The following is a 13934-nucleotide window of genomic DNA, read 5'->3' on the forward strand; positions in this document are numbered from 1 at the left end:
AAAAATATAAATGCATTACCCTGTATAAATATCGCATAACATTATATTATATTATATTATACAGTAGAAAATACTATCTCAGTTACAATAATTCATTCCGAGAACTGGTGTGAAATGGTATGTTACAGTTAGAGACGTGGTTTGGAGGAAGCCGAGGCAAAAATAATATAAATAAAAAATTGGCTTTAAATTTCAAATTGTTTATACAAATCTAATGTATTATATTTTATTGTATAAAATGTATTTATACGCATTCATATGAAGAAAAATAGTTTATATTCTACGTGCAATAAAAATACTTCTATAAATATTTTTATTTACGATTTCACGACATTTATGTTATAACATTGAACAATATAGATTAGGGTGAAGTATCGATTTGAACCAATATATATTTTATATTAGGTATCTATAACGGAGTATCGGATTTCAATCGCTTTAATGTTTTTTTCTTCTTTTAATCGATTATCGCCGTTGAAATTTATGAAATTTGAAAATCATATATGTATGTTACCTATATAGATTGATTGAAAAAAAATTGCTGTTGCTAATATGAATTGCATACACATAATATGTGCCTGGCAATCTATAATAAACTATCATTATATTAAATACCTATTTTATAATATAATTGATAAGACACGCTCGTACATAAAAGAAAAATATTTATTTTTTTATAGTTAGGCGTATAAGGATCTCTAGTATTTGTATGTGGTTCTTCGAGTAGTTAAAAAAATAACACTGTGTAAAAAGTTATATATGGGATATAAGCAGGTTTCTAAATACAACAATTTCTGTTGAATGTTTTAAAGATTTTATTTATTTTGGGTCAACTATCGGTGCTCTTTGTTTTTTTCACCTTTTCTATTTTACAAAAAAAAAAAAAAATCATCCAAATCAAAATGCCAATGTTTTACTTTATTTTACCAAGTCTATGTAAATATTGTATGCCTTCCATATGAAAATCTTCTCACCCACCACCAACGACAACCAAACCTAACTCATATCAACTTAAGATATTATTTTTTATTCAATTGTTTAATGACATTGAATTGTAAAAAAAATATAACTATACACAAAAATAAAAATAAAACTAAAATAACAATTTTATTAATTCAGTTGACATTTGTTTGTGAAAATGTATTCTTGGTATTTTTTTTTTTTAGTACATGATATATATTATGCTATTTGTTGACGCATAATTGTGTGTGTTTTTAGAGCTATAATAATATATTATAAATCCCCAAAAGCCTATGATTACATTGTATCTATATGTTGTATACTTATAATAAAACGTGCGGATAACTGCAGTCTGCAATAATGATGACGGTACCATGCGGTAATCTATAATAATAAATACACGTGTACGTTTATAGGTATTATTATATGTATTTTGTTTGTATATGGTGTGAACCTAAAACTATCTGGTACGATATGTATCCACACATGCGAGTCTGGTTTAATTAATTTAATGAAAACTAGTGTCGTGTTCCGACAGTTTCACGATTATTATGCCATTTTGCGTGTCAAACAATCGAAGTAATAAGCTAATTGAAAATAGCGAAAGTGTGTGTTTCGATGTTCGGTTCGCTCAACGCGGTCCTACGAAACGGACTGCTCCGGCCCGTTAAAACGCTGCGTTCTTTTTTTTTTTTTTTTGTTTTTGTTTTCGCTCAGTCGGTTCGTATATATAGGCCCGCGTGTAAGTATAAGTCTCTCGCGCGCCAGAGACCGCTTCAAAACGACAATAACATAATTGTTTGTAAAACATTTGATAAAGTTTAAATTCCCGACGGTTCGACAAAGTCGGGCGATACATTTAGAAACTCTTAGTGAATTCTCAAGCACTCGTTGTCTTTATATATACATTATATATGTACGACTATAGACTGTATCCATGGCGGTTCAGTGTTCTACGGTCAAAATGTATTATTATTTTTAATTAAATAAATACCTAAGTTTGGAGTCGCTGGACTGGTAGAAAATGCCTGTTACACATTTGATACTCGGTCTGTCTATTTATCTAAAAGGAAATTCACGTTGCTCCGGTTTCCGTACACTTTTCGCATTAACTACCATATATAGACATTTATTTTCACTCGCTGTACAAATCTTTTTTTATTTTTTTTTAATCTCATAGACAAAACAACTACAACTATATTATTTACTTTCATTATATGTTTGACTTTTTAATCGCAAAGTTGTTAGGTATATTACAATACTGAATAATATTTTCGAGCATAAAAATAATATGCATTAATGTAGAGAATACCTGCTGTGTTCATATAAATAATATCATTTTACAATTGCATAAATATTTTATTTTTGTGTATGTATTCAATGTAATATCAGAATAAGTGTTCCACGAATAATTCCAACTTAAATAGTACACTTCATACAAATATTTCAAAAAATGTATTACAATAGGAATAAACTAACACACATTTAAAAAAAAACCAAAAGTTCAAATAAATCAATTTTAAATCACAGTTATTTCAAAAGTATATTACGTGTATTATACCGGTGTATGCGCAATATACTTTGTAAACAAATCATTAAACGGAACAACGGTCTTTATAACGTTGTTGAATAACGATATACAAGTGACAGGCATTATAAATATTGAAATATATTACATAAAAATCGATACGCTATAGTGTTGTTGACAGAATGTAGTCAAATTAGTCAATCGGTTAAGGAAAGATTTTATAAAAATGTTCCCTATGACTTTTAATAAAATCTTTGTCAACCTTAAGGTTCTAGATTGATTTTTGGATATAATTCATCAGAAATAATAATAACAACCGGTTCTAATAAACTTGGACAATTAAAACGTTAAAAATAAAATATTTATTTATTAGTTCCGTATATTTTTAAAGTACATTATGATGTGCAATAACTGATTTTGAACTTTTATTTTGTTGTTTTTGGCTGTTAAGTGAAACATAATAACTAAAGAATAAAATGGTTGAAAATACCAAACATCAAAATATTGCAATATGTATTGTAATTTAAAATTTTTTATTTATTTGAATTATCGGGCATTTAGTAATTAATAATATTATGCTGGTTAACTGAAGTGTAGAAACTAATACTAAGATTAAAGTATAAATAATTCTGATCATAAATTCTGCGTAGTCCAACATTATTATCTAATTAGTCTAAGTGATCATTTGATATTTAGATATTTCCTAGAAAAATGAATAATCTGAACAAAATACAAATATGTTAAAATGATATTATATAGAATTAGTGTCGATATTCTATGTTAAAATATTCATATGTGATTACACGATAAATTTTATATAACTAAAAGTGGTACATCACGATATTATAATATTTATAACTATATTATAATTTACAGTAGATAAAGTGCATCGATACATGCAGTTTCATATTATGCTATGGTACATAGTGTAATAGTATTATACGGTTTGTATATACTCGTGAATAATTTAACAAAATAATTTACAATTTCTTGTTACTTAAGTACGTTAATACATTTTGTGTGAGTCTAAAATAGGTCACGCATATTCTATGATATTTATGACACAGAAATATCATTTTAGTTATTATAATAGTTATTATTAAGACAATAAATTCGAAATGTTTATGTTTTTATCCATAACTTTTATTTTCTGGTTATAACATCATTATAATGATCTGCTCCCAGCGGCAGTAGAAAGCGAGCAATTTGTTTGATGTACAGAATCCTTATATATGGGAAAAAAGTTAACGTGTACAGCATGTAAATTCATAATATAAATAATTATTTATGTCGGTTCTTGTAAATTTTAATGAATATTTTTGAATTAAAACGTACCGTTTAGGTTTCATATATTTTTCGAATTCTAACGACAATATTTTAATTGTATCGGAATCATTCAATATTGTTAATTAAATTTGGCACATATATTTCGTAATTCGATAATAATGAAACAGTAATGCAAAAATTTCCGTAATTCCATAGAAAAACGTTTAGTTAAGCCAGTATTAAATTGCTACTTCAATTATTTTTAAGCTAATTTAATTAATTTATTTGAACATATCCATACATTTTGTTTACTCTAGAGTGTATTATATGCATATAAATCATACGAATATAAGTGCAGGGTTAAATGTATACTACTTAATGTCGTTTTATGCTGGATTATTCGCATAAACGGGTTTTTCATATAATTCGCATCTACAATATTATAAAGAATAAACCTCCGGGGATCAACTTACACGTGACCATTTTCCAAGTGGACAAAACATGGATTATAATATAATATTATTGTCCATTTTTAATTTTTTCATAATCATTGTTCACGGTTAAAGTACGAAAACTTCATATCAAATAGGTATGCGCAACTTCGTATCGTTGTTGCACTGCGCCGCACCGTATACGGAATATAAGCGAATAATTTATTTTTCACGTTTTTATACTGTTTCGAATATTATTATTAATGTTCGGATAATAACGCGTACAGAGTTGGGCACGCGCCATTGTGATTTTCATAACAAAGTGGCGACGGTGAGCCAAATAGAGTTCCAAACAATTTCATGAATTAAAACTATATACGCGGTACCATATGTACAACGTACGATTACGAATCTCGGTCTGTATAGCGAGATACACAATATTATATACATATGCATAAAATACACACGTTCGTATACATATAATAAATTTATAGTACAGTATAGTTACACTTTGCAATGTGTTTTTACAAACTTTGTTCAATGCTTTGTTTTATTATTATATGATGCAGCCGTACATAGCCCATATAGTATGGTTATATATTATAATAGACTGTAGACACAGCTAAATTATTAATTATATAGTTATATACATATAAACATATCTTCCTCTTTATGTACTTGTGTGTGCTTGTGTGTGTGTGTGCTTGACATAATAAATATTTCGTCTGCATGATAATAATTATAACCCGGTGTGCACATACAGACTGATACATCAACAACACAAACTACTAGTATATTTGCAGACTGTGTAATCCCAATTAATATTGATTTAGTGTTACAGAGTTTTTTCAGAATATATTATGTATATATTATATACATAAAAAACATTTAGATAATTGTGGAACTCTACGAGTTTCTAAGATTGAACTTTATTATAACTTCACGAAACATTTTAATTTCAAACGATTACAAAAAATAAAACAAAAAAATAAAATTGTGCTACGTAATTTCGATATTATTAAATTGCTATAATAATGAACAACTTTTGGAGAAACCTTGTATTCAATTTTCAAGATTTTCACCCGAGAAAACACATCTCTTTTAAGATTTATAAAACGATAGAAAAAATATTAAATATCAATAAATTGCTTAAAATTAGTTTTAAATATTTTTACAACGTCATTGTTTATAGCGAATTATGGTTTGAGTAAAAGTGCTTGGGATTTCTATAGCTTATATTTTTTAAATTATAATAAAATAACAAAATATCTTCGGAGTAGAAATATCTTAGTTTTTCAAAATTTTAACTTAAAAACTTCATAAACAATTTATTTTTTTGTTTGCGATTTAATGTATTTTAACTACAATATGGTCTGAAATTATTTAAAAAATCATCAAAAGAATTTTAAAATTATAACGGACGATTTCCTTTATTTTATTTTACTTACTGTCGTATATTCATTTAACAACCGTAGAAGCTAAATGGTTTAATAAATGACCCATTATCAAATATTTCAAAAAATATATTCTGGCTTATACATATAAATACATTTAAAAATTTGGCAATTGAACCTTATTAACGATATCAATATGATTGTTGATATTCCACATCTATAATAGAAATGATTTATTATTAATGAAGATTATTGGTGAATGTATTAGTTGATGGCTGTGTCAGTACTTTCTATCACGCATAAACACAACCCAATAGGTACTGCACACAAAAATGGTACGATACCATAAAAATGCATTAAATTATTGTATATAATTATACACGTTTGCGATTTGGACAACTTGGTAATATTAAAATATATGTGTAATTTATCTAGTGAATTTTTTTAGATTATTAGTAAAATAATGGGCAACGCCCACCTGGTAATAAATATCTGAAAATTACATTTTTTTCAATTAAAAATTCAAATTATTAAAAGATAGTAGGTAATTTTATTTTATATTTATATCTATGGTCATTATTTAAATTATTTAGATTCTGAGCGAAATTTATTAGTTTAGATAAGATGTATTGTAGTATTTTTTTATATCAACTTATTGAAACCTTTATTAGTTATTTATGAACGATAAATGCAAATAGGGTTAAGTTTTGTCAACATAAAGAGTTTTTTTGGGATTTAATGCGTGTCTTAATAATTATATTTTATTATAGATACGTATTAAATATTATTTTGAAATTACAAAAATATTAATAATAAGTTAATATAGATTTCAAATCACATAATTTGTAAAGGCCCGAGTCGCTACAAATAACAAGATGTAACTTATTGATACAAGTTACAGAAATAAACCATGCTATATTATTTGGGTATTAAATTTTCACTGTTTCTAATTTATTGTATTATATTTAATATAATATTTGTTAATATGTATATATTGAATAAGTAGCAAGTAATAACCGTCTTTGAAGTAAAATTATAGTAGGTAGTTAAAATATAATAAACTATATATATATTTATCCAAGTGAAACCTTTAAAATAAGTGCCACGAGCAACTACTTTGAGATACTAATGAAAACATGTTAAAACACATGAATATGTTTTACTAGGTTACTCAAATATAATACAATATCGAAAGTGTATAACTAGTCACAATTATTTTCATAAGCCTTTGAAGTTTAGGTTGTCAATAGTAGAAACTTAAAGCTAATGTTTAAATTGGTTTTCAATATTATTATTATTATAATAATTTATTGTAATTAAAATTTGATGATCAAATAACACTAAGAAGGTAAAGCGTAAGAAATTAATAAATGTGGTCCATTGCAAATATTAATATAAATACAATATGCTTAATTTTGTATTTTACCTGAATAAATAGTTTATTATTAATCGAGATAAAATGAAGTTTGTTTATAATCCCCCATTTATGTTTATATTATCTACCCTGCGCATATGTGTCATCTGGTTAGCCCGGCTATCCATTATTTCAATAGTTAACCGTACAATTTTGCTATGTGTAATATACCGGTAAAGAATCATCGAAATTCTTTTCATCATCATCAATGATATATTTTCATAGAACTCATTTATTTGCATCTTTTCCGTTACCAAAACTTGTAAATTATTGATCCACAGCTGTGGATAAAAGTAGCGCTAGATAACGACAAATACTGAAAAATAATTCATTTCAAAAAGCGTTTTTACCCGCCAACACAATATAATCTTGTTTGAAAAATCAAAGTAAGAATAATATTTGAAAGCTTAAACGTTATTTTAATTTTGCGTTTTTTTTTTATTATTATTAATAATAATAATTCATATAACGATTTTATAGACATTTAAAAATAATTAAAACACATTGTTTCTATCTCTCTCTTAAATCAATGTATAATATTGTAAAATTAACTTTGAGCCAACAAATTACAAATGATAAACCAATATTATGCCTTTTTTAAGGTTTTTGTTTCAAAATTAAATTTAATTCATATAGCAATACAAAAGGAGTTTTTTAAAAATTAATTTACAATGATAAGTTAAATATTGAACAAATTAATTTAGTCTTAAAGTTTCAAAAACAATTGTCATTCATTGAAATTTATGAATTTTTAATATTGTATACATTTCTATTACACATAGTATAATGCCATTACAATATATACAGATAAATACAGTATAGTAAATACAATTGAAATAAGAAGATGATTATTATAAAATAATAAATATATACTGATAGAAACGTCAAGTTTAACAAAACTTTCATAAAGTTTAATAAATTCAAAATAAAATTATGCATCAATGCTACAGAGACATAAACATGGTTCATCATAATATTTTCTTCGCCACTGTAGTAATGTTCGCAAATTGCATTGTAAACTTTTGACTTTTCAGTCAATTTGTTACAATTCATATAATACATGAATGTTTTGCACTTAATTAGGGGCATGATAATAATATGACGTCTACTCCTCTTTTTGTTTGCGTAATAATGTTATGTCAATTATTATAAAATCAGTTATTACCATGGAAAATAGTCAACAAATTAAGTCATTAAAAAAAACTTAAGTTATACACCACACTTACCAAAATACTTAAAATACTATGATAATATTGATAATATAATACCTAATATTATTTTATTATGTGTCAACACGATATGATATTATCTATGTATATTATTATAAAATGGAATATTTTGTGCAGGTACTTACAATGTACATCACAGTAAACGACTGACTTCTGAGGACGAAAAGGTTTCTGAATAGGAATTTCGATTGGTTATTCCTCTTTTTTTCTGGAAACGTTCGGTCGTTTTTATCGTGAATCGGCGATATCAGTTCAATATTATTACTATAGTATAGTTTTAGTATAATAACAATAATGGCAATAATAACCATATTACTGCTACTATCCGACCACACTGCTACAGCAGTAATATACATTTTAATGGTGATTATTTTTAACGCGCGATTAAATTTAAATTAAAACGTCTCTTTTATGAGCACGCACTTGTATGCGAAAAAAGATGGTTGACTTCTGAATTTGCGTAGTATTGTTATAGTCGTCGAGCCCGATGCAATTCCCAGGTGTATTTTCTTCCGTGGAGGCAATTCATTAACTTATTCCACTCCAACAGTTATTATAATGCACAGTATCGTCCCGTTTCTGGTTAATAATTCGATTCAAATATTTCAGACCGCTTACCGATGTGTTTTATACGTGATCTCTGTTTACTTTTCGATATCGGTCCGACGACGACCACGGTGGTGGTGTGTTTCGAACTGCGAAACGACAGTTTATAATATAATTACGATAATAATAATGATCGCGATCTACAATAACAATAAAAAAAAAACTTGTACCTTACTAAATACGATTGCGAAATACAAACGTATTTTTTGTGATTCGTGCTCCGCGATTTAACGCTTTAGTCACGAACTACCCGTTTTTATCCATCTATAACTTACGCACTACGCTACATAACTACTGCCAGATACATCAACCTAACCATATTATGATATTATACACCGTAACTCATATAGTTTCACGAAAACCCATAGTGAACTAAAACGCCAGGTGATCATGATTTTTTTTAATAAGGATATAATATACTTAAACGGTGATAAAAAAAATAAAGATTATATTATACTACTATTTAACTATTATAACATTCGTATTTGTTATGAATTATATTGTAACTATCACAAGCTATAAAATGATAGGAGATCCATCCACAAAGCCATTCAATAAATACTTGTATACTATTAAATGTTCCAACGTCTTCAACGTAACTACTATTTTGTATAGATAAAAATATTAGCAAATTCATCCTTAAATGTAAAGAATATAAACTATAATTAATCATTCTCCTGTAAAAATTTTTTTATAAAATATACTTAATAAATAAAAACTAATTTTTATAATGGTATCATTACGTTATAATGTACAAATTAAATTTAAATTATTACATTTTTTATCAACAATAAAGGTACTATTGTAACAATCTACTATTTAAAAATGAATAAATATATTAATAAATGTTATTGACCAATTAGTTTATTATTAAAAACCATAAGTAAGTATCTCATAGTAAACAGTTCTACTAAAATTAAAAATGTATCCTATAATACGATTATTAATTATGCACGTGTATTTGTGCATACATTTAGAAAAATAAATAGTGGTTAAGTAGTATAAATAATATTTAAATTAAATTTTACTAATACTATTATACAGTGAATAATTTCTACTTAATGTAAAATTATTTATCAACATAGACAGTCAATTACTTTTATGAATTAATTATAAAAAAAGCTTAATGTTAATATATATATTTTTTTTTAATTTTCTTATAATAAATGTACTGAATACATTTTTTTATACTTTGTTTTAAATAACGAGTAATAACTAATGAAAAACTGATTTGTTTTTCTGGAACGAATAAATCCGACATAAATTAGATGAAGTTAGCATTACACTTAATCTGAATTAAATGCAAAAGTAACTTTTAAGTTAAAACTAATTTGACTTGAACTCAGTAATACCTAGATTATATAGAGCATCATTCATAATTAAACACCGTTCTAAGATTTCCTATGAGACAATACTTTTTATTTCATTTTAAAAGATTGTACTGCAAAGGTAAGTATATAAAATAATTTGGTATGATAAAGTGTTTATATTATAACGACCACTTATGCTATAATTATCATGAGATTAGGTGGTCATTGTGAATTGTGTAATTATATTTAAAATCAGTATCTAGTTATTCTTTATTATATTTAACAAGTTAATTAGTCGATTCTGTGAATCTCCTTTTGATAACCTGCCATCGAGACCTGTTTCATTATGTTGGGTAGAAATGCGTAAAAAAACCGATGATCATCGGACTGCGGAAAATTGTCTCACTGAACAGAGCACTATAGTGTCACAGTGCTGCATATTAATAATACAAACGTAAAATGTCATGTTATAAAATGTTCATTTTCATAAGACATGATATTTTAATATTTACACGATTTTTAATATAAAAAAGCGGGTAAGTGAGTACCGCTCTGCTGTACATTAGGTGCCCTATGGATCATTATTATCTATTATAGAAGTGTTAAATTTGAATCCAATGATAGGTATCATTGTATACGAAAAACGATTCTGAACGAAGATGATTTGTCAGCCTAGGATATCATTTCGAATGGTTGGTGAAAAAGGTGGTTTATGTTTTAATGGCCTGAATACACCAGAATTTAAGTTATTTTATAATTAGTGTGAGCTAGAATTATAGAAAATGTCGTATTGAATTTTCAACTCTTAGCTACTTATACAAAAATTTTTATGAATTACACCTACATAATAATTTGCAAATATTTATGGTTTTGACAAATTTTTGTCAATATTTGAACTTCAAATACTAATAAAAAAAAATTGTGCCTATATATTCTTATAATTTTTTAATCACTATAAAAATTTAAAAAAATTAATAAAAATAACGTTTGTTAATATCTTGTGAAATTATTTTATCCATTGTCATTGATCGATAGTTTTAGCCAGACGAACGTTCGTAATAAACGAATTAGAACCAGTTGAAAATCTATCTTTTTTAAATCCTGGCCAGATTAGTTATTATTATTTTTTTTTGATTTTTAATAAAGTCGCTATATGAAGTTTTTTGAGCACCCCTTTTACCAATTTCTACCCAAATATTAATTTACAGATAATAAAACAGCACGGGTTATACTATGGTTGAAAAACCAAAATAATACGTTGCTCTATTTACATGAAATCTAAAAAAAAAAAAAGAATACTAAAAACTTTAAAAAATGCTCTACTGAAAAATGCATAAATCATAACGTCGTTTCTCTTCATACTCTGCTCGCGATTATTATTTCAAGTGCGACCCCGAGGAGCAGCCAACTGTATCATTTTCTTTTTTTTTTATATATATAATATCTCGCTCCCACACGCTGTGACAGAGGTCTACACACGCGCACACACATTATTATTATGTATACATATTTTTACGGAGCGCTGTAAACGCATATTTTTCCCGTCGGCATTTGGCCCAGACGACGCACGTCAGCACGATACCATCTTCGAATATTGCGGGGCGCACGCGACGACCATCCCTCCGACGACCCACGACACGGAGGTGGGAACGGGGGTTAAAAAGAACGGTCCTTAACCGAAGCTCCGATGTTCGCCCTGAGGGAATATCTCGTCCGACGTTTATATTGGATTTATTACCCCCCCAACGACGCGATGTTTTTGTTTTTGTTGGGCTCCGGGCTCGTGTTCGATATAATAATAATAGTATAATTGTGAAACGGCTTATCGAATGCGCAATGTTGTTGTTCCCTTTCGCCCATCTTTCTCAGCCGACTGCGGCACCGTCGGCTACTCACACATAAACACATGCAATACGCAGTACGATATAATCGTAATACGATAATTAGTCGAGAACCGTCCACTTTGCAGCCATCCTACACCACTTACCCGCTGTTTGTGTTGTCGCTCCGAGTCCAAATAATCTACCCGATCGTAGTGTATATTGCTATACACGTCTTGAACAACGGGCGATCGACCGATGTCTAGTAATATCTAATAAAATATAATATCATAATGCATTTAGTAGCTTTGGTAGTTTTGGTACTTCACCTATTATTGGTGTGACACTGGACCGGGATAGCATTTATGCATTCCGGATGAAATAATAGAAACGAATTATTCGTATAATATTACATCTGTTGAAATATTATTATTAACTAGTATTCAATTCAATAATCAACGTATCGTCTTGTATACCTAAAATATTCAAAATTAAAATCAAAAAGTAACAACGCAACACTATTAAATTGTTTGAAGTTAATGATATCACACGAATTATGACCTTCCAGTCTGAAACTGAGAATTTTGGTTTTTTATGAAACTTATATCAGGTAGACTCTATTTAGAAAGTCAATATAAATTTATATAATAGAAAAAAAAAACTAAAAAGTGTCTGTCAAATGCAACCTTACATAATATTTTCAATGTTTTTTTTTTTTTTTTAATATTATTCAAGTACTAGTTTTCTAGATGAAGAAAAATGTGTAAAATTTAAATAAAACGTATTTCTGCAAATTTCTGTTATTTATTTATTTTTTTATTGATCTACTAAGTTTAAGCTATGCAACTTAAAATAAAAATCGTAGTAAATTGAACATTAATTTTTAATCTTCTGAAAATTAAAACGATGAACAATATTATGTATGCATATAAAATTGGTTGAAAGACGGATTATTTAATTAGTTTTTTAAGACATAAGTTCAAAAACTTAAAAATTAAATAATTTTTAAATTGACTTTAATACATTTACTACTTCGTTCATAAAGTAATAAATATATAAAATATAATAATAATATTATAATATAATATAATGTAATAAACAAAAATACTGTAAAATATGATGTAGTATATAAAATGTTGTATGTTACATCTTAAAATTAAATAAGTGTATAATAAATGATAAATAATATTTTACCATATATGTTTGTACAAAAATTGCATTAGTGTCCATTGCCATTTTACACAACTATATAGTTACTCATAAAAAAAAGAAACAATTATAAATATAAGCTGGTGTCACTGAATAATAGTTGTCAAAACTGACTGGTAAAAATTATAATTTAATACTGAAAATCATCAATTTAATTCCTAGAAATAATCGAATCAAAAAGTTTAAAAAAAATTTAACTTTAGCTCACCTTTGGGAAATCCTTAATTATATAACAATATAATAATATATTCATATCCATTCAACGGTCGGGTTTGTGCCTAATCCCCTCTTTTCCAGTGTGCTTGGATATTTTATTCTGTAAATACACTAAATACACAATATACCCATGTGTTGCAAGCGTCCTGTGCCGGTGTCAGAACGGTTTCAAAGTCCATTACGCGCACCGTCGTCAAATAAAAGTCTGAAAGCCACGTGGGACACTCCGCAGGATTAACGGTTTGTGTATAAGTGCGTTTCATTTTAATGTATGTGGACACGTCATCAGGTAATAATAATAATAATAATAATAATAATAATAATAATGAAGATGATGATATTAAACTTAAATGACTTATTGTTACTGTTGATACTGTTGTATCAAAATAGTCATGCATAATCATGATGTAATGTAACCAGCAGTTGGTAATCGTAAATTTGGGGAGTGGCTTTAATAGGTAAATATGACCAAGTACTTCGAAACATTGTTGTCTATTGATATAATAATAAAAATATTAATATGGATTTCTCCACGTGTACAATATTATCTA

The 13934-nt window shown here is 27.1% G+C and overlaps 1 protein-coding gene across 2 annotated transcripts in view; it reads right to left on the reverse strand.

Moving 5' to 3' along the window:
* LOC114124100 (dihydrodiol dehydrogenase 3-like) overlaps nt 1-13598 on the reverse strand; it is a 37660-nt gene extending 24062 nt beyond the window's left edge. Inside the window, exons 1-2 of one of the 2 annotated variants that reach the window (XM_050207163.1) lie at nt 13376-13598; nt 8348-8917 (exon numbers count right to left, since the gene is read on the reverse strand). In XM_050207163.1, coding sequence (XP_050063120.1) covers nt 8348-8578 — 231 coding nt within the window. In that variant the 5' untranslated portion in view covers nt 8579-8917; nt 13376-13598. Of the gene's footprint in view, nt 1-8347; nt 9407-13375 lie in introns of those variants that run through there. The other variant, XM_050207170.1, reaches the window with a different exon arrangement.
* Between the last annotated feature and the right edge of the window lie 336 nt (nt 13599-13934).

This window comes from Aphis gossypii, chromosome 1, assembly GCF_020184175.1.
Source record: "Aphis gossypii isolate Hap1 chromosome 1, ASM2018417v2, whole genome shotgun sequence".
Lineage (NCBI taxonomy): Eukaryota > Metazoa > Arthropoda > Insecta > Hemiptera > Aphididae > Aphis > Aphis gossypii.